This window comes from Sylvia atricapilla, chromosome 9, assembly GCF_009819655.1.
Source record: "Sylvia atricapilla isolate bSylAtr1 chromosome 9, bSylAtr1.pri, whole genome shotgun sequence".
Classification (NCBI taxonomy): domain Eukaryota; kingdom Metazoa; phylum Chordata; class Aves; order Passeriformes; family Sylviidae; genus Sylvia; species Sylvia atricapilla.
The window spans coordinates 26,545,867-26,568,668 of NC_089148.1; the positions used below are offsets into that span (position 1 = coordinate 26,545,867).

A 22,802-nucleotide genomic window follows, 5' to 3' on the forward strand; every position below is an offset into this window, starting at 1 on the left:
ACTTTCTTTGTGGCCCATAGCAGGATGGATTAGACCGTCCAGGGCATGTCGTGTTAGTACAATAGAGGAACACTTTTAAGACTTTAAAGTCATGTAATACAATTCTAGGCTGGATCTTTCTTGTTAAAAAAAGTAGAATGGGAGTGATTGAAAGAGAAAAGGGCCAATATTTGACAACAGAAATCAGCATAACCTCCTAACAGCGGCAGTCATGGATGACTGCCCTTTGACCCGGGGAGATTATGTGGGATTTCAATGACAACAGCTGGAAGTGAGCATGTGAGAATAGAGAACACAGATCTGAGGCCTCCTACAAAAGACTGCACAATCCCTGCCCAGATCTGAGTGTTGATTAGAAATTGTTTCCTGGTCCTGGCTTAATAGACTGTGATAATGAAAGTTTTGTTAACCCTTCACAATATGCAAAACCACTGGTAAATGATTTGCCTTTTTGGGTTTTAGCTAAAAAGTCTGTATCCAGCAGACAGTGAAATTGTCTGTCTAATATTGCTTGTTTTTGTGGGTGCCCAGAGCTCAAGTTCAGCTCCTTTTCCATATGGTTTGTGGCCGTTGGGAATCAATGTCTGCTGAGGGTGGCATGGAGGAGGGACTCTCACCCTTTCCCTAAGGAACCCACCCGAGAAGCGATGCTCCAGAGGTGAATCAGAACAAAAGTATGTGTGTAACCTCTCCCTGTGTGTTACCTTTCCTACTCATGGCCCTTTAGAATCTCTAATGAGAAAAATGCCTGATTATGCTTTTGATATTTGTCGTATTGAGCTTCACAGTCTGGGCTGCAAATTAATAAATGTGGACGACAGGAAACATGGCATCAGGTGTGTCACCAACAGCCTGATCCTGCACGTATCCACTGCAGCCTCAGCTCTTAGGAGATTCAAACTAATTTTATATTTAAGTGCAGAGATAGTGGAATTAATGGAAAGTTATTACCGTTAATGAACCGATTACAGATTGCAATCAATCATGTCGGGTTTTGTCCAAGTGGTGGCACACGGGTAGTTCCTTTCTCTTGAAGACAAAGGTCTTCTTGAAACATTGAAAGCATTTCAATTCACATTAAAGACCTCGCGTGATAGAAATCACTCCAAGATCTAAGATGTCTGGTGTGGGTTTTCATTTCTGACGATTCCTAACATCACTGGGTACTTTTCAGTACTTGTGTGTGAGAAATCAGTTAAATACAATTTTTTTGATGCAATGAAAAAAATTTAGAATTTTCCTGTCTACCATAAACCAAATTCGATAAAAAAAACCTGCATTAATACCGATAGAGCCCTATAGCTTGAAAAACAACAGATGTCTTAAATTAGCATATTTCTGTTTCAGGTCCTCCATCCAAAAATGAAATATTAAAGAAAAGAAGAAAAAATCATTATAAATGGTCATACTCATTTGGCAGCTTATAAAATAATGTGCCTCCTCAAAAGCGTTTCAAAGTAAATGAGATGAAATCTACCTTGGGATAATAATTCTGGAATATTTATAGCATTCAACAATAAAAAGAGTAATAAAAAGAAAAGCCTGCCTCCCTGAAAATAATAATATGAAGGAGTTATTTATCTTCATATTTTCATATCAACCCTGGTTACAAGAGCAATGACAGCTGAGATCTCCAAGGTCTGTGGTGATATTGCCAGTGACTCAAGTGTCCAAGTGGAGCTTCCAGGGAAAGCTGGCAGCATGTGGTGCTGCAGGGTTGCTCCCTGGGCACCCACCAACAGGCACCCACCCACCCCATGGCAAATATGGGCACTGGAGGGGAAGACCCAGAAGGGGATATTGCCATCTCTGCCCATCTCCATCTCCAAGGCCTCTGTAAAATAATGTCCCAATCATGAGCTCAGCATTGTATTAACCTCAGAACCCCCCCGAAAACCAGGAAAGCTCCTAAAGAGAATAATGTAAGGATCATAGTTCTATCCACTGGTATGGACAGTAGTTCCATACCAGTGGATATTCTATTCACTGGTCATTTTTTGATGTCAGCACCTTATTTCTGGTGGAGCCTGAAAGCGTGGGTTTGTATGACTGGCCTGTGTGCGGCCAATCGCACATGGTCCATCAGCTGCCCTTGCTCCTTTCTCCATCACCTGCCCTTGCTCCTCTCGCTCCTCACCAAATATCAACCGGTATTTTGCCTCCTGAATGTGGCCACTGGTTTCTGGGAAGCTGCTGGCAGGAGGAAGGAGCCGATGGCAGGGCTGTGTGCTGTGGCCGCGTTCCGGTCCGCGTGCCGCCGGAGCGCGCCTTGGAACAGGCAGAGTCTACTTGGGTTTACACTGCTCCAAATTAGAATTTAGCTACAGTATTAATGCCATAAATATTATTGTTCATGCTGTGTGAAGAACATCAGTGTGAAAATAAATGTAAGGATATTTAAAAACTGGTGTGGAATACTTAGGTATTCAGACTAATCACGGGCTGAAATAAGCACATTTGTTTCAAATCCTGTTTATAGCACTGCAGCCCCTCCCTCCTTTAAATCTTCCTCTTAACCATAGTGATGTTTATTGAATACCTGTCATTTCTCCAGCAGCATGTGCCAACAGCGGCTCACCAGTGCCAGGCTGCATGAAAACCCTTCTGTCTCCTATTCTCCAAGGGGCTCCCTTAGATCAACCACTACCATACCCAATACACTGAAACCCATAAATTTGCAGATACTGTAGTCAAAATTCTTAACAGGAAAGTGCACCCATTTTGCCCAGTGTAGCATACTGAAATATCACATGGTGAGAAGCATTTCTCACCATGTGTAAACTGTCAATTTGATTTGAAATTAAAATTTTTGATTAACATGAGCATTTCTGAGCCTCCCGCTGGCAGCAGCCCTATTGCTGAAAAGTGACATGATTTGTGACACACATGCTGTACAGAAGCCCCATGCCAGCAATTGTTAAAACCATTTTCATTCTGCTTTAATACGGTATGACACTCAGGAAAATAATTTTAATATTTAGGAGAAAGAGGGTAAAGGCTTAAGGACTGAAGTCCTTTATGGGTGTAAAGCAGGATTAGAGCAGCACAGAAAATCGGCACGGAGGTCTCCCCATCTCACAAGTCATGTCTCTTTTCAGCAACAGGAACCATCTGCAGGAGGCTAAGAAAGGTCCATGCCGAAGCACAAAGCCTTCTTTTAAATCCAGTTGATATTTCAAACACAGCATGAGGTACTTTCCACCTATGAATGCCGAGATGCTTGTGCACAGCGAAATGCTTGCAACTCCCAATAATTAAACCCTCTTGGATGGGGAGGTAGGATTTTCTGGGTTCCACAGCAGTCTGTTATTTTTCCATATTTATCATTTCCCCAGAGATATCAGTGGTCACCGGAGATACTAACATTTATACAGCGAATTACTTACGAAAGAGGAAAGTTTTGTGACTGTTGGGACTTTTAAGGCAGGGAATCTACCTCTTCATCAGGCTGGTGGGAAGATTTTAAGTTTAAACAGCTACCAAGTGAGCACAAGAAGCAGGACAGATTTTAAGGCTCTGATGTATGCACGCAGGAGACAAAAGTTCAGAGGGGATTTTTATAAACGTAAGCCTGTGTCACTGCTGCAAGCTGCTGACTCAACTGTGTCACCTGCGTGTTTCTCAGAGTGGATCATTTCTTTTCCAGTAACATCATGTTCTGAGGAAGTTTATCATGAAACAAGTATCACGAACAGTCATTCTGAGCAGCAGAACAGCTTTGATATGTGTCGACACGCATCTGACTTTTCTTTGAGCTACTAGCACTGTTCATTACATTAAACACTCTGCTCTGCTGGACTCTCTGCTCCTAGTAAACACAGAGGTTTCTAATTGCCATAACACAGTAAGCTAAAAAAAAATTAGAGTATTTCAAAAGTAATTTTAGATGGTGAAATGAAATACCAGGATGATTCAGATGCCCTGGAAGTATTCAGGTCTGAACATAAAGCCATGGGCTCATTTACGTTGATAACAGAGCATAAGAACTCAATCTGCATGAAAAACACGACCCTCAATAAAGCTGTGATACACAGTTACTAGAAGTATGCAGGTTCTTTTAAATAAGTCTTAAGTTTAAATAAGCGTTGTGTGTAAATATCTCGATTTAATTAGTATTTTGCCAAGAAATTATACAACTGCACTCAACGATGCTGTAATTATTTCAGGATCAATAAAACCCTCCCTCAGCTGGTGGTAGATTAGTGCACCCTCCAAGGTTACCCTGCAGACATGCTCAGAGCTGGGCCGAGGGAGTCTGAACTCCTGTGGACGCAGAAATAAAGGGCTGTAAAAAGAGGAATTGGGGGCTTTTAATGTGCACGTCAGTTTATAGTTATAGGAATAATCCATGCACCCAGGTAATATGGCAGGATTCTCTAGGAAAGCCCAGAGTCCAGGAGGAGCTGGTGGGGACAGGGTCAGTTGAGGGCAGCTCCCCTGCCTCACTTTGCTGGGTGATATGGACACAGACCCTGGTGACTTCATCCCCTGGCTCCTTCTCATCCTCCCTTCCTGGCACTCCCCTCTCTTCACACCACGGCACTTCTAAAAGACTGTGGCAAGACACCATGATAATGGAAGCTGTGGAAGTATCTGCTGAAGATTAGATTGTACAAATGTGATGTGAAAGTAAGGAAGCTGGGCATGGAAGCCAAGTCACGAGGATTAGCCAGCTCCACCTTTCCCCATTGCTTTTCTCTCCCTTCAGAGCTACTTCTTACACCTTCTCAGCTGACACTGTAGTTCACATTTTCTCCATGGATATTGGGTTGTTCTTTAAATTGAATTTTTGGAGTTTTGTCTCCAGTAGTCTCTCACTCTGTTCTTTGCACAGAACTAACTCTGATAACTTTTAGTCCCAAGCAGGCTGATGTCTACTGGTTACATATTAGTTATTTTAACTAACTTTACACTTTAGTTATTCTTGTGGCTGGGGAGGGAAGAGATTTGTCACCAGTCACATCATGTCATGTAGTCATCTGCCTCTGACTGGCTCCACTGGGAGAGTGAAGGTGCACGGGCAAAGTACTGCACACCCCTGGAAGGAACATAACCCTGTCCCGGGGTGACCCAGGCTCTCCAGCTCACATCCCAGGCTCTGCCAGGTCTCTGCCTCCCCCAAGCACTGAGGAGAAAGCCCCACAGACTGACTGACTGACTTCCCAAGCTCTGCTGCACTCAGGGTTAAGTAGACAACCACGCTTTCAGACAGCAGTGGAGAACACCCACTGTATTAGTGGCCAATTCCCCAGCCAAGTCCCAAACTAGCAACATAAATCCAGTGGGAAGAGACTGCTGGATGTGGAAACCAGCAGCAGAGCTCTGCACGATGACTGAGACTCTCTTTCCGTTTCATTCTAGGTTTGTGTTTTGTAGGGCAGGATGCCCTGTCCACATTCCTTTACGGGCTAAGAATGGACATTTATTAACAAGTACTTGGGCGGACAGCCCAAAACTCCAGACTCCTGGCCTGGAACTGCAGGACAGAGAGGGCCAGTGACCCCCGTTTGTGTTTACTGTACTTCTACAGACACATGTTGGTGTGATAGGGGCATTCACTTTCTCAGGTTCAGGCCAAGGTCAGGCCAGAACACGGACCAAGTTTATTTTTCTCCTGCAATCTGCTCAAGCTGTAGCCCAAAGGGGGCCTCGGAGTTCACTCGTTGTGAGGGATGCACCATGAACACAGGGAACAGAAGAGGCAGAGAGGGACCCTGTTCATCCTTCACTGATTTCAAATGCTTATCCCGTGTGTGGCAGATTGGGTGGTTCCAGGGGAGGTGCTCAGGGAATTGGGTTGACTTTGGTGGGATGTCCCATCCCAAGAGGGTGCCTGCAGCAACTCAGACATGCTCTTGGGGTACCAGTGAGGAGCTGGGATGAATCTGTTGCTGGAAGCTGGGCTGGACAGCTAAGCCTTTGCACTCCCTTCCTGCAGCAGCAGATTTGCCTTGTGGTGTGGCTCAGTGCAATACCTAGAGATGCAGAAACATGGCACTGGGGTGAACTATCCTATCCTCATGTATTTAAGGCAATCTGAAGATACCACAGAGGCCAGGACTTCATGTTTTGGGCCACACTTAGCATTCTGGCCTGTGACAGTTTGTACTCTGATTGACTTCCCAGTGGCCAGGAAAAAATGAAAAAGGAAAAGGAATTCCACTGCCAGAGAGCTCTACATTAAACTAAAGCAACTCAGGTAAAAGAAAACCCATCTATTATGGTTTATGGTGCATAAACATTCATTTCTTCTCTGTTCCTCCTTTGCTAGCATTACTGAAATGCAGAAATAAAGAGAAAAATAATGATGGATGGATTTTGGAAAAGTTAGAGTTCAACTCAGGATGGATGCGATCCCAAACATTTCAGATTCTTATCTCATCGTAATTGGAATAGCTGAACCTCTCTTGTCTGCAAAATTAGGCAAGGCATCCTGTGAGAATGGGCTCTTTTTCACAGAAGTTTAGTCCCCAGACACATGAAAGAATGAAAACAAGAACTGGAACAGAACATTTTTACTTTTGAATAATGGCTTCATTTGGGCAGCTTAGAACAAAACTTCGCTGGAAGAGCTGAGGAGGAAATTCTCTCTGCCAGTTTGCCCATCCCTAGACACATTCTTCCACAGAGCATATGAATACTTATCAAAAATGATAATTTATCTAAGAAACTCCCGTTCTGTAGAATTCAAAAGAAAAGCAGAAAGGGAAAAAGTACATGTGGGCAGTAGATAGCCTGTCTACTCTTCTACTCCCTACATCTAATGATGAAGAAATCATTCAGCCAAGTTCTGCTAGATCCACCTTTGCTCTTCAGCAACTCTGTCTCACCTCTGTCTGCTCTGGCTTGTCAGGATGAGCAAGAGAAGGGTGGGTGACTTCCTCCAGAAGCAGAATCTCAAGTCCAGAGCAATTACAGTGTCTTAAACATTTTGGTTTTAAAGCTCCCTGAGGTTCAGCAGAGGGAGATTAATTCTCAAAAGACCTGGAATCTCCAGTGATTACAGACGGACAGGAAGGATTTTAGGTTCACCACTGGTATCTCATTTTAATGCCTACTGTTAGATCCATGTCTTAGTCCATGTATCACGTCAGCATAGATCTGGAAGAAAATCTGCTTTCTTCCCCATTTCATGCCCCAAGTAATATCTCTTGACATTCTCCATCCTTACAGTTTTATCTGGCTACTTTTTGTTTGTTTTTTCAAGCCAGAAGCCTGTAAAATACAAGCGCTGCTGAGTTATCCTTGTGTTCCTGCCCTTCATCCGGTTCGTTTGCAGGAGGGAATAATGATCTGTCACCAAGGTAAATTCACTGCCCGGCAGATAATGCCACAGTGTTTCTGCTGCCCATTTCACAGTAAGACATTCTTTTTCAATGCTGCTGCATCTCTGTTCTCGTGGGAACAGTTTACGGCTGACATAGCAATAGTAGTAATAACAACTTACATTTATATCGTACACGGGATGATCTTTACTTCCCTCTCCTCCTAACAGTGGACGGGCCCCAGTCCTACTGCAAATCCATCCTTCATGGCCATGGCAGACAGAAATCTGGATTCACTAACACTGAGCTGCCTCATTCCTCAGCTGTTTGCTCGGGTTGTCACATCCTTTCCAGCCCACTTTGTTATTGATTTAAATGGAGCCGTGGGCCACTGCCCAACCGCTGCTCTAAGCCTTCCCTCACAAAAATCTGTGTGGATATCCCGTCCTGCCTCAAAACCACAGCCACCTCAGTCTGTCAAGCTGCTGTCCACCCTTCTCCTGCCCCTCACCTCTTCCCTTCCTCCTGCAGCTCCAGCTCCGGCATGCTCGGCTGTACAATAAAATTGGCTCCCCTCTGTACTGCATGGGGGACAGGGCCAGCTCTCTGCATTCTGCTGCTGGAAACTTCCTGAATATGAATTCCCTGATTTTCAAAAGCAGGACTTTGAGGTCTAACATGTGGGAAAATTGCAGGAGGTCTGCAGTGCAAAGCTGGTCAGGTGGGGACACCCCCACAAACACCAGCAGGTTTTCAGATGGAGATGCAGCTGTCCAAAAGCCTTCTGCTACAGATAAAATCTTAAGAGTAAGGAATTAAAGTAGAAAAATAACAAGGACAGGGGTCTGAGTTCACTGTGAGAGTGTTAAAGATACATAAGCAGTATTATGATCGTGGTAGAAGAAATGCCAATAAAAGGTTTGGCCATAAAATGGTCTGAGAGCTGGTGTTGACAGCCCTGTGCTTGGCTAGGGCAGGGGGACTGCTGGGGTGCCATGGTGGCCCCATGGGAGGGAACACCACAGCCAGGGCCCTGGCCATGTCTCCTGCAAAGGTCACACAGAGAGAGGAGAAATATTTGGATCCCCTGGAGCAGCACTATCATTTTCTTGTGCCTCGCCAGGGATGGGAGCGAGGTGCTGGCTCCTCACACCAGAGTGTGGCTTGCAGCACATCCCCTTGCTTCAAGTGCAAGTGAGGGAGGGCGGGAGGTAATGATTAGAGACACTCTAAAATGATTGCATTAATTGAGTCTTATGAAAATGGAAAACAATGGCAGTGGGTAATAATAAAACACCACTGTAACCACGCACATCTCTTGTTTACTAGAAAGTGCTTCACTGACTACAGATTTACTCTAGGCACAGCAGGAAACTTTTCTCCTTTAAATTCAATCAGTCCTTTTTTTTCCTTTTTTTTTTTTTTTCCCTTTCAGAGAAAAGTACCAGCTATCAGATTTGTGTTTCCTATCCACTCCTAAGACTCCTCAGTGCAGTGCCTGGAGGTGATAGTGTGAACTCACTCAAGAATGTGAAGGCATTTTATAAATCATTTGGTTCCAGCAGGAGGGGGAGAAAGGGAGAAGGCAGAGGGATGATACAGTTTACAGCACATACTCAGCAGTAACTCCCAACTGTCAAACTTCAGCATTTTCTTCAGTTGCAACAGTGGTTAACAAAAAAATGTTAAGACAGCAGACATGAAATGCACATAGCAAGCAGCACATTCAATCAACTGGCACCTTCCTGCCACCCCACTGCCCAGATCTATCCAGACACTATCCAGAAAAAAAAGTTGTACCAGTGAAGACAGGGCGCTGAGAAAGGAGCAGAAATGAACACGAACTGCTGTAAACAACTTTTAGTGACCTTTTTTTTGTGTCAGATAACAACAGCAGAGTGAAAGGAGTGTGTTTACAAGTGTGGCTCACTAGCCTCACCTTCTTCCTGCCCCTTCTGCCATGCTCACTACCTCCTGGGAAAATATTTGCGGACCATTGCAAATAAAAGTCTCCTTCTCACTTTCCAAGAAATGGATCTGGTACTTTTCCATTTCAGTCACACTAGAGCCAGGCTTCAGAGGGGATTTTATTCTCACAACTCTATGAGAGTCGCTCTAAACCTTCTTTACAGTTCCTAGCTAGCAACTTCTGCAATTAAAAAGTAGTACCTGCAATTAAAAAATAGTATCTAATTACCTATAGAAGTGATGAGGCTTTTTCTGAGAGCCTGGTCTCACTAAAGTGCTCTCCCTGCCAACAGCAGCAGTCCCCTATGCTGCTTTCAGGAGCTGTGCACTGCCCTTCACATGCACCTCCCTGCTGGTGTACCCAAGGGCAGGTTTACAAAATTAAGCCTACTTGGAAAGCACCTGATTAACCCAAGAATCTGCAGTATGTGCAGACAATACAGGTTTCTTCTGAGTGTGCAAACCAAGTATGAGTATGAAGGTTTGGATCCATTTGAAAGCAAACAACTGTACCTGTAAAACCACAAGATTCATAAAGGTACTACACCATAGGCAGAAACCAGAGGAAGGTGTGAAAAAATGACACACATTTTCATAGTGTACAGATCTATTTGGGAAGGTTTGGAGTCAACAGAATACCTCCTGTGCTGGTCAGGAATTGAGAGCAAAAAGAACACCTGAGTGTGAGGGGGAAATGCAATCCCTTATCTGTACTTGGATATTCCCAACTGAATGAACCAAACTCTGGCTGAAGCCACCCACAGAAGTTTAGGTGCAGGTAGCTCATGTACAATGAAGGATTGTAAGTGGGAGGAAAAGTACGTTTTGCTAAGAAGTGCCAGACTGGCTGGGACTGTAGCCACAGGGAATCTCTGATCCTTTTGGGTGGACTTGTTGGGAAACAGAAAGACACCCACCCACCCACTGCTGCCACTGCCTCTGCCTCAAGCCTTCATCCCCTTCTGACTTCTGCAGGAAGGGAGCCAGCACCTCCCCAGCTCATCTGCACAGCACAGCTCCCAGCACACATTTCTAACTTCCAGTGGTTTGACCACAGAGGGTAAAATTTTGGCCAGGGAGCACTTCTGATGTCAGGAGAGCAGCATTGAGCCAGCCTGGGTTTCAGCACTGTGATCTCTGAGTGGAGGGTTCCCACTCACTGCCACAAAGAGACACCACCTAAATAGATGTGGAGTAATGAATACTTCGGGGAAGCGACTGATTTCAGAGGGGGCTTTTATCCACAGGCCCTGTATTTATAGTTCAAGCCTTTTCAATTAATACGCACACCCTAAAAGAATTAAACTACTAATTATCACATTTTACTGTGGTTCACAGAACTTTCATCAGATCTAGTAAATGAAATCACGAGTTCAGCAGAAGAAGCTTTACTGCGCCAAATTATGTCAAGGGTATATCATGTTGATAATAAAAGATCACTTGGTTGGAAGCCTAACCTAGAAGGTTGGGGAGGCGTAAAAAGTTCACATTTTGGATCATGCTGCTCTGGTGTGGGCGTTTTGTGTTTTTTTCTCTTGGTTATTGTGGAAGGCAGTTCTCCTGCAAGTAAGATTTTCCCCCTGTCTTACATTACTGAGCATTAGGGAATTTTTACATAGAAAGACAAATAGAAAGGTTTGGGGTTTTGTTTTGTAAGTCAGACCTTGGCATCACATCCTCTCTCCACTAATAACATCCCCTCTCCACTCAACAGAAATTAAACGATGCCCACACCACAAATAAACTCCTTTCCCTAAGTGCCCAGCTTCCTGGTGGGCAGGGTGGTGTTCCAAAGCATCCTTCAGCCTGTGGTCCGCTCCGGCGGCTGCAATTACTCTGACGCAACCCAGCCCTCAGCTGTTAATTAAACAGCAACTCTCTCATGAAGACAAACATTAAAAACAGTTGTAGTGAAAGCTGGTGGCTGCTCACAGCTCCAGCTGCTGTGTCCTGGAGCACAGGACATGGGTAGAAGGGAGGTGCCAGGCTGCCTGCCCAACCCAGTGCTGCCACAGAGGAAGGGGCAGTGGCCTGACACTGAGGTGCCCTCTGGACAAAGAAAATCCTTGACCCTGCAAAGGGGAAGCTCAAGAGTTCCCTGAGAGGCTGCTCCTGACCATCCCATTTCCAAGCTGCCCTCTAGATGGCCCTTGCTGTTATCTCGTGGATAATGATTCATGGAAAGGAATGGGACAGAGCAACAGAATAAAAAATCATTTTTTGAAACAGCTTAGAGTAATAGCAGTTGTATTTATGCACCTTATCCACTGGAAAGGTTCACTGCCTTTTTTCTGTACACACACATGGAGAAATAAAAATATATACTGGAGTCACACTTTTATTTCTCCTCTCCTTTGCAGTGCTCAGCCACTCCAAGCGTAAGGAACGTTTCATGTCTTTCAAGCACTGCTTTGTCATGCTATAAGCATTCATTTCATGCTTTGAATATCTCCTGTCATACTCGCCTTGGATGAATTTTTTGTGGGATCGCTCTGCTTGTGAAGGTTAATGGTTAGCAGCAGTGAAAACTGAAGTCCTCTGTCAATCCCCAAGCCTCAAGCACTGCAGGTCACTGATGGGAAGGGTCTCCAGCCATCCCCAGCAAAGGCTGCACAACTGATCCCACTGACATCCCCATTTCTTGCCTGACTGACAGTCAGAGCCATTTGCCATCACTGGATTCCCCCAAGAGAGTGCCAGCCACTGACAAGCAGGCTAAATTCTGAGCCTACCACAGGACCCACTAAAGCCTGGAAATGGCGTAACTGTGCTTCAGAGTCCAGACTCAAAAGAGAATATGGTAGTATAGGGGAAATGCTTTCCTAATTATTCAGGTGATTCTTCATGACAGTCATGAATCTGAATGGGAAATACACCTGGATGCTGCAAAGTTTCAATTCTAGATTATTATGATTGAAATGCTGTACTTCTAGTTCTTTCTGGGAACCCAATGCAATGAAATAAGGTGAAAGAAATGCAAGACTACATCACACAAAAACTATATTTATAACCAGACGTATCTGCTTTTGTTTTCTTGGGAAACGCTGGCTCTCAGAGCTGCCTACAGGCACTCTCAGGGCGTGATGAAACATAGGCTGGACCTCATCGGGCCTTTCTTGGCTGATGGGTCCTGTTAGAGTCAACAGCCCATCCTGCCCAGTCCCAGGGAAACCAGAAAAGACCAACCCCACCACTACTCCCTGACTGGGCCACAGCTTCCAAGCCTGGACAAATTTCCCCAACTGCTGTTCCCAGTCAGCAGACAACGTGATCCGTAAGGGTGCAAATCTGTTCAGAATTTGGTCCTGGCAAGTTACAAAGGTGCAAACAAGCTGACATCACCAGGAGCTCTGACTTCAGCGCCAGTGATGAGATTCCTTATTGGAAATGCTAAGGGCTTTTTTTTTAAAAGCTTTTTCTGAAGAAAGTTAATTTTAGATTAGTCCCTCAGGCTGTGATAACTCCTCAGCGTGGCTCTGTAAACAAGAGAGGAGAGTCTTCTTGCATTTATAAGATTCTGATGCAAATAATCCCATGAACAAGAACATTAATAAAAGCTGCCGTTATTGTATTACTGCCTTTGCAGCTGCAACTGTGAGAAAACTTTCTCTGCAAGGCTCAGTTATCTCCTGAAAATGAGGTGATTCAGGAATGTAAGTCATCTGAGACCACGCATTTTCTAACAGAACCAGTTTCAGCGTTGTGTGTTCAGAGGACTGCTCATGCCCTTGCACTCCTCAGGTGGGAGCTGAGGGGCTTATCCAAGGACAGAGGAGCCTCCAGACAACCCCAGCACCTCCTTGATGAGCTGGAATCAAGCTCTGTCGCAGCTCTGAAAGCCTGTGAGGCAGCTGGACTCCACCTGAAGCAGTGGAGACCAGAGGTCAGGCATGGCCTGAGCAGAAGGGGTGGCCTTGGAAGGCAGAACATTTCCCCTTGTTAAAAATTTGGCTGTGGATGGCACCCACCAACCATTTAACCTGCAGCGTTGGCTGAGTGATGGGGACAACCACAAATCTCTGCTTGGGATGAGGGTTTGAAGGGTGAACTCTGATTCTGAGAAGAGCACCCAAGCCTTGGGCCAGGCAGGCACTGCTTCCACTGGCCAAAGCCACCCCACTACTTGGAATGCCAAATTTGGGACCAGAAAGAAAGCATTCACAGAGGGACTGGGCTCTGCAGCCTGTTACTTTAGGCAGAGGGGTCTTCCCACCCATAATCTCCTCTCTTTCAGCCAAAGCTAAATCATGTCTTCCATGACCAGCTTTGCCTATAGAAGAAGAAACTTCTCCCTGCATTTGTTCCCATTGTGTCCTTCTCTTTCCCCCACAGCTCAAGGACCAGAAATTCTTCCTTTCTGTTTCTAGGCATGGAAAAGTAAGCAGATACTTAAACATTTTTTTAAGGTTTAACACTCAAGTCCAACCCTACTTAAGCAAAGAATTCACAGATGATATTTACAAGTCCAGTGTAATTACTGTAGGGCTGAAAAACAAGTTCTGCGAGTTACGGTGCATCATTGTTTTTCTTTTTTCTTTTTTTTTTTTAACGTTTCAATGAACAATGTGCCTTTCATTTCCTACAATGCTGTTAAGGTACTTGCAGCTCAAAGCAGTGAGACTGCATTAAAGCTAAAAAGCATTTGGTTTGGGCATTACACATTTTTATTTTTTAGAAAAATGCCTCTCCTTCTTCAGAAATTGTTTGAGCAACGGATTTGGCACACGTTTGTAATCAGCTGTAATAATGAATGCTGCCCTGCTCACTTGAAATGGGAGAATTCACCAGCTTCTTTAGAAAGAGCTCGCTCATCTACAATCAAAGTGCTGTGCTACCAACTCTGAGCCACCAAATCACAGAGAGCCAAGAGCAGCCTGTCAGAAATGACACAGCATTCTCCTGCTTTGCACAGCACACCTTGTGTGCACCTTTACGCTGCACTTATTAATTCACCAGTGCCACCACATCAAACACAAACCCTGCCTGACATCCACAGTTATTAACCACTCTCTGCTACATCCTCCCTGCCTTTCTCCAGAGTTCAACTCCTGATGGAGCAGGATCTGACTTTTAATATTCTCTGAAAGCCAGAATCGCAAATATCCCCACTTTGCAGACAGAAAAAGACCAAAAGGTTTCCCTACAAAAGTTTAAAATAATCCTACTTACAAAAAGAAAATCTATCTGATAGCTGTTTCCACTACTGAAAGTGAGAATAAAAGCCTGAGAGAGTGTCCACAGCAGTGCTGAGCTGGGAATTCAGTTGTTCGTGATCCCCAGGCATGCAGCCACTTCACCACATCAGACTACCCATTTTGTCATCCTCACTTCACTGAAATCTAGTTTGTTTATAAAACACAGCACCAAACCAGTGCATTTAACAAGCTTTTAAAATCAATAACCTTTTTTTTTTTTTTTTTTTTTTTTTTTTTTGATTGGGTGAATTGCAAAATCACTATGCAGTGCCAACTGAAATGAAGCTTTTACATACCATTAGGCAACTACAAAAGTGGGGAATTTTCCACATGGGTGTTCCACCCAGCTCGTCAGAAAAAAAAAAAAACCCTCATTTGAGCAAAATATCAGGACATCAAAAAATGTTCCTGTCTCTCAGATGAAGTTGCTGGCCTCTTTCATTATCCCTCCTGCAAACTTCCTCACCCATATAACAAACAGAGGAATTCTGGATTTTCTGCCTCTCCCCAAAAAGCTGTTTCCCATGGTGACAGAGCAGCACTGTCACACCCTGTGTTAGTTTTACCCCCAGCTCCAGCACAAAACATCTGGACCTTGGACCATCCATGCACCCACGAGCCCTGTCTCGCCTGCATGTTTGCTTTTCATGGCCATCATGCTACATCCCTCTCTTGAGAAATAATTAAATGCTTAATATTTCTGTTAAATATTTGCAGTGGTGACTGGGTGACTGGCTGGAAACTATTCTGGCTTAATGAAGGCTGAGGGAAAGGCCAGAGTTGGTGTTGAAGCCACTGAGAGCAGAAGATGTCACCATCTTCCCTCGTCTGTGATGATCCTGCTCCAGAAAATGAACCAAGCAAAGCCCACTAGGAAGAAGCCAGGAGTGGCTCTAAAAAAGAAAAGCTTTTTTTCCCATGAACTTCCCTGCAATGAAGGTTAGACATACAGGCTTTGCAAAACAACACATACAATTTAAAATGATAAATTAAAATCTGTAGTAGGAGGCCTTCTTTTTCAGGGCCGTATAGTTGACCCTTCTGAACCTACATTACTCAAGGTATGCAAAATATATGTGTATAATAAATAGCTCTAGAATTTATGGAGTGGAACAGAAAGGATATTAACAGGCAAGTAGAGAGGCTGTATAACCCTCACAAGGCCTTTAAAGATTTATTTTTTTAAAATGAAGGAATGCATGCATGGAAAAGGCAGCACTGAATCGATACACTTCTTTGTGCCTTCCAGAAACACATGCAAAAATGCTTCCAAATCTGCCCTCAATCTGGTCACTCCACTGTTGGCATCAGTGGGAATAAGATTATTCACGATTCTATTTTTTTCTTCGATTCCAAAAGAAAAAAAAAAAAAGGGGAAAAAAGGGAAAAAAAAAAAAAGAAAAAGAAGAAAAAAAATTCCTCTCTGTGTGGGCTCATTCCCACTCTCAGTAAAATCAATTATGAGCCTCCCATTGACTCCGCAGGGATTTGGATCAGGCCCTGTGGAAGTGGGTCTACAGCAAGTGTAGAACAACGCAGTTAATATGATTTATTGTGTCCGTTTCTCTGCGTGCAGTTTTTCATTTTCTAAAGCCTGCAGTTTTGCTTTCATCCTCACGTCCAGGAGATAAGAGCTGCAGATCTGTGTTGATCTACTCTGGGTACCCCGGAGCTGGGGGCTGTGTGTGCTGGGAATGAGCTCAGTGCCAGCCCAGGGGGAACCAGCCCTTCAGGGCCAACACTCTGGCTTAGAAAATCTCCCACACACGCCCTGCAGAAGGTGCAGAACCAGTGAGGAGGCTGCTGCTGTGGTGGGGGGAAAAAAAAAACCCTTTAGTAAAATTGAGGAAAAAAAAGGGAGAAAAATCCTTTTCCTGTTTAGTAAAAAAAAAAAAAAAAAAAAAAAAAAAAAAAAAGAAAAAAAAAAGAAATAAAAAAAGAAAAAAGTTCCTTTTGTAGGTCAGCAGCAAAGTTCCAAGAATTTACTAAAAGATTGTTTTACAAAGAAGACTCAGGCTCCAAATCAGAGATATTTCATTTCACTAGGCTCTTACAGATTCTACATTATTAAACACTCACATTGCTGCTTTTCGGGGCAGTTGTTGAGTAGCAAGCTTTGTTAAAGACTAAGAAACTGCAGGGTAAGATGAACTGTGCTTTAATAGCTGCGAAAGAATATAATCTAAACATGAAATAATAACATGCTTGGTGCCTAATACATTCTAAATTAAAATATGATTTAATAAACACAGGCAACATATTCCCCATAAAAAAAAAAATAGCAGATTTGGCAGAACAAAAATCACAGTTTAGTCAGTTCTTCTCTTAACCTTGCAATCCTTTGGCTACAAATTAGAATTTCTGTGAACAGGATTGATAAGGGAAATTAGGCGCTGTCTTTCAGAAACAACAGCAATGTTTTAAGATGGTGTGTTTAGAGATGAACAGCACAAAATCTATCAAAATATGAAACCTTTCCTATCTAATGGGCGGAAAATATGGGAGCCCAAACAGCCAAATTCTCGCCAGCCCACTGAGCCCTGTGTTCCATATCCTAGGATTCATGCTGGTAGTTTAAAGGTTTTTATGTATCTAAACATCTTCTTCTTCCCTAAATATTATTCCCTGTTGAAACCCTAACCCCAAAGCAGTCCAGGTGTGAATGCAGCCCCTCAGCCTCACTGTCCCTTGCAGCTTCTTTGGCTGCTGCTGAAGCCCCCAAAACACCCCCTGAACACATACACAGCTGTAGGAGTTTAAGGCAAAGGAGTTAGTTGCTCTGTGAAAGGGAAATCACACGTGTATGACTACAGATACAGTATTTCTGGATGGATTTACACACCCCAGAAATGGTGACAGGGCTTTAGAGGCACAAACCCTTCACACAAATTCTTTTCTATTTATGCAGGGTAACCCCCAAGTACAGTGGATAACCCAATCTACATTTAGGTCTTAAAAAAAAAAAAAAAAAAAAAAGTTCTGGTTATAGATAAAAGAAGGCAAGAAAAACTACTACTAATAATCATTCCTCATTCTAAGTCCTAAATATAAGTAGTGAAACAAAACTCAGTTGCCAATGGGCCAACAAAAATTGTTGAGGTCTACCTTAGCTAAACACAAAAAGGAAGAGAAGCTGTTCCATTACACACATAGTCATCTTTTCACAAACAGTACCCACAGAAATCCACTATTTTTGAATGATTTTTTTTTCCAGGCTGCTTTACAAAGCAAACCATTGGTTCAGTGGAAGCCATTGCTTCAACTTTGAATCTGTCCTAGTCCAGAAGATACTGAGTTCTCCCAAAGGTCCCGGTCCTTCTGCTGCTTCAACTCTAGCCACTGCCACTTGAGAACATGGAGACAAGCACCAAGGAACTGCAGCTGAACCTCCCTGATTTGTTTTCCTGTTGTACCTACTCCCCTGAAGGTCATGAATCAAGGCCCAAAAAGCTTTTGCTATGGAGGAATAAGGATAAGGGTTGCATACAGCAGGCTCTTTAATGGCATCTCCCTAATTAAAATTAATTTTTAAGGGGAAAAAAAAAAGGGTCTCTCCAGGACTGGACAAAGAAATGCTACCTTAGATTAGTGAAACAGTAGCATTTTAACTATGAAAAGAGTGTGCAACCTTTTTGTAGCCATCCCATGTCAATTATTCTGAATCATCTTTTTATATTAGACATGGGGTGAAAAAAAAAAATCTTTATAAATATGGGCTGTTTTAATATCCCAAAGCAGGAGCAGCAGGTAAGAACTTACCATTTTCTGGCTGGTCCTTAATATCAGCTTCACTTGGCTGGCTGGGACTTTCAGATTGACTTGAATCTGAAAAACATAAAATACAGCCAAAAATTACAGGGTCTGCTGTGGAAAATAGATCAGAGGCGCCAGACTTCCTCAAAAGGCTGAGAGTACAAACTGAGGACAGGAGTGTTGCACTAGGACATGATAATGCAAAAGTCCCGTGCCTAGGTAATATGTTTGCTAGCAAAAAAAAAAAAAAAAAAAAAAAAAATATATATATATAAAAAAAAAATTTAAAAAGGGAATCTTGTTTATGGCACTACACAGAGTGCTCGGGGTGTGTGTTGGCATAAATTAAGCTTTGAGAATCTTTCTTTTTAAAGAAGGCATATTTAAACGACTCTCCTACATGTTTTTTATAATGCAGCCTCTATGTTGTATACAAACCAGAGCCTTACTCCAACACATAGTAAAGTCTCAAAACATATCTCCAAGCAGGCATAGAAAGGTAACTTAGCAACCCTACATAGTCGTGGAGATTGTTGGCTACACATTTCTGGAACGAAATCTGCAAAACTGAGGGAAGAGCTAATTTTTTGGCGTTCTCTCGGAGTGGTTACAGCACCACAAGATCCCTAAAATGCACAGTGCTGGTGGTGATTTGCAGTGGGAAAAGTGAGACCAGATACTGGATGACCTGCTTTAGAACTTGGGTAAATAATTCCACAAACTCCCAGCTAACACTCTCCAACGAGCACAATTTATTTGCCTAAAATAATAAAATGATCTATAAAAGGCTATGTGTAAATACGAGCGTTTTGCATTTTTTACACGTTATTAACTCTACTTTATGTGAAGATGATCGCTCTTTGGTCCAAAAATTATTCTTAGTAGAAGCTTTAGTCAAATAGTATTTTCCTTCTTAATTATTTCTGTCACTATGAACTGGAAAAAAAAAAGTCCCTTTACCTGTGGGGAAAAATAATATTTAAGAAATTCCTCAAATTACTAGTTTTTGCAATCATTACTTTTTTTTTTTATTTTTTTTTCCCCAGAAATTGTTTTGTAATTTATTGATCCTGTAGAAAAAGTTTTTGCTGTGAAACAAAACTTAGGCGATGAAACCACTTGCTAATGCCTCAACACCACCCCTCATCGTGGCAAACCCATTTTCTGACTTCACCTTGACTTTGCCGAGTTTGGAATTAGCTGTCTGAAATTTGACCACATTTCAGTGAGAAGCCAATGCAAGATCAAAAGGTCATGACACTTAACTGTGATTAAATTGAAAATCTTACTTCTATTGCAACAGAGTCATAACACCACCCCTTCTTTTTCTTTGAGGTATTAATAGTGCTGGAAGAAGCAGTACTACTAGTGACCTTGGGTCAAGCAATGCTAATTTATTGCTTTAAAAAGGTTCCTTGCTTTTAAGCAAATGAAGATTTTAATTACCGCAGAGCACTATAAAGAAAATGCCTATTTTAAATATTCAAATTTTTTTTTTTTACCTGCTGACTATCTGCTTTAGGTATCATTCAGAAGCTTAGAGGACAATCTTGTATAAATTAAAAATTACAAGTTAAAAAAAAGGCTCACAAAACAAAACTTGATAAATTTCAGAATATGAACACTCAGAAAATTTAGCAAAGAAAGCTTCAGTCACGATACTTCTATTTAAAATCAATTGAATCCCCTAAAAACTGATATATACCCAGTGTGTCAATATCAATTTTCTCTGTTTTGTATTCACTATTTTTAATAATTTTACCAATGAAGCTCAGGGAAAAAAAATATCCTCACTTCTGCAATTTTGTTTTAAATATTGGTTTCTGAATAATCTCTCCCTGAAGCTGATATCAGTGCCAGCAGATACACTATGGGGGCAACACGCACAATGCTGTTGTATTCTGGATTCTGGCAAGAAGTTTCGTGTTTCCGATACCGCAAAGGTAGAGACAAAGGTAAAATATTAGGAATGTAAAATAGTTAGTTAACGTTCAAAGTCAACATTCAGTGGATTTCATTTTACAGGGCGGGCATTAGCCTTTTGCTTATTTTTTAGGTTTTTCTTTCCCTCCAGCCAGCCATGGCTCGATCAGAGTTTGGGCTTTGTGTTTCAAGTAGGCTCAGAATTCCACAAAAAAAAATTTATAGATTTGGAGAAGTTCCTGCTGCAATGTGGGACTGGGAACATGTTTCCCTTCCCTAAGATTTGGAACGACCCGGGGAGGCTGCGAGAGGGCCGCGGTGGCGGCCGCGGGAGCCGGGCTCGGCGCTGGCACCTTGGCTCCAGCACAGCCCTGCAGCCGGTGGGCAGCACACGCAGCCCGAGCTGCTCTTGGCTTGGGAGAAACAAACAAAGTACTTTTGTCTGCCTCGAGTGCTGTTTTTCCAACACCAAGGCTAGTGGCACAAGAGGGGCTCCACTGGCCGTAGGACGTTTGTTTGCACGCTGAATCTTTAACTTTCTCCTTTCATCACCTCGGCTCTGGCAATAGCGTTTTTCCTAATTCTGCTTCCCCGCAACCCGCCCCTTCTGCTGAAAATTAAATATTAATTTCCCAGGAAAAGACAACACAGCTTTAAGCACTATTCTTCATGGAGGGGCACAGGGCAGTAAAACAGAGGACGAAGTAGAATTAAAGCCACTCAATCCTGTGGTGGGGATCAGGGGAGGCTACCGAAAACATGGACTGGGCAAGCATGTGCTCAGCATTGTTATGCAAGGTGGCATCTTGTGGAAACCCCAGATAAGAAGACTGAGTTGAGGCACTTAGCCAAAATGTTTATATGCAGAATTTTGCTTCCCTGATTTTATTCAGATGCTGCAGATGATCCGGCACATATAAATGTGCCGCCACATGGTTAAGGGATTGGCAAAATCAGAGCCGTTGTGTTTTACAGTCTTGCCTAGGATGAGGGAGTCTTGCTCAGCCTCCACCGCTCGCTCTCTGCTTTTTCAGCAGTTGGCACTAACTCCTGTCGGGGCTTTTTTGTTGTTTTGCACATGGAAACTTTCAAATTCTGGTTTTCTGAACGTTTAGTGTTTTGTGAGCTCGGCTACAACAGGAGGGGGGAATGTCTGTCCTGCTGAGTCAGTTAGCCAAACAGGTGACCGGAGGAATAAATTAATTTTTGCCCATACATAATTGATATAAATGGAAGATCGTTTTCATAAGCATTTGCATTAAATCAATAAAATCACTTACTATAGAGCAGTTTAACAATTCATTTGATTTTCTCTTTTCTATATATTTGATAGCCACTCTGCAAAACAGTATACACTTTATGCCTATTTTCTTTAGCAACAACACTGCCAGTTAAATTCTACCACCTGCAATAATTAGAGCCATTGGAAAACATACAAAACAAAATATACAGTAGATGCGAGCCCCTCTTGAATCCACGGCCCCCTGCGGCAACGAATTTCATTGGTGCCTTAAGCTAAGGCTGGTAGGAAGCCAAAGAATCTGTATATTACAATAAAGTGCATGTTATTAAGGGGAGGATTTAAATGATTTCAGATGGAGTTGGAAATATTATAGTGAGGAACCACTATTAAGATTGCTGATTAAAAAAAAAAAAAATCACCAAGGAATCTAGTTTTATGTTTAAGGAAGCTTAACCTTGAATAGCACAATGGGTTTTATTTGGGGGTTTTTTTAGTTAGAGAAAAGTTAGTGGTTGGAATTTTTAACCCTGAGCTAGCTGGGGTTTGAGTGAGTCTGTGCACTGGCCTCAAGATTACTGGTCAAGAGAAGCTCAAGGGGATCTGGTATCAACCACAACCATGGCAAACAGGATCCAAAAAACATGTTGAAGCTATTTTACTCTCTACTTCCAAGAATCAATTATGATTAAGGGATAAAGGGGAAAAAAAACCCCCTAAAACCCAAACACCAAAACCGGCTAGTTTTTCAAAGTAGCATTTCCTATCACGTCCCTATTCTCTGTTCCTCTTTGGATCTGTTCCTTAAGCATATGCTACCCCAGCACGACCGAGACCCAGATCTGCCTGATCCCAAACCCTACGCAGGCAGGGACCTCCAGCTCCAGGACGGAAGCTCTGGACTTTTGAGGCTGCACTTTTCCTTTTCAGCTGCAGCAGGAGCACAGCTCCAGCTGGGCTGCACGGCGGCTGCATGGAAGCAGGGCTGGCAGCACTGGAAGGGAACGCTCCATTGTTTGGAAAGAATAAAACCTTCCCAGGAAAGTCTGGCCCGTGGACAGGACCAATGTCAACAGACTGACAATGTTGTTCTTTTTTGTAGACCGTGACACAGACGGTAAAGTGTTGCTGCACTCCTCCACCAAAAGAGCCTCTTTCAAGTGCCATGGCACTTCCCAGTGCTAAACCACTCCACGGTTACCTGACTGGGGAGAGACGGGACGCTTTGTGGAGCGCTCCCAAAAACACGCCGTGTTTGCCAGGGCAGGCTGAATCCAGCCTGGATTTCACTGGGGTGGCAGTGACCCTCTTTATTGTCTGCTGGTTTGCTCAAACCCAGTGAATGGGTGCCAAGATCATTTTTTACCTCTGTAGGGCCTCTCCCCAGCAGAACCTGAGCCTCTGAGCAGCCCGCGAGCTACCACAGGTGCAGACACATCTATCCTGGAAACAGTAAAG

At 43.2% G+C, this 22,802-nt stretch overlaps 1 protein-coding gene across 11 annotated transcripts in view; it reads right to left on the reverse strand.

Moving 5' to 3' along the window:
• Positions 1–22,802, reverse strand: part of NFIA (nuclear factor I A) — a 250,775-nt gene that overhangs the window by 96,507 nt on the left and 131,466 nt on the right. For 10 of the 11 annotated variants that reach the window (XM_066325386.1, XM_066325394.1, XM_066325390.1 and 7 more), the window contains exon 3: positions 18,188–18,253. The exons of the other annotated variant lie outside the window; for it this stretch is intronic. In XM_066325386.1, coding sequence (XP_066181483.1) covers positions 18,188–18,253 — 66 coding nt within the window. The remainder of the gene's footprint in view (positions 1–18,187; positions 18,254–22,802) is intronic. 11 annotated transcript variants of the gene reach the window in all.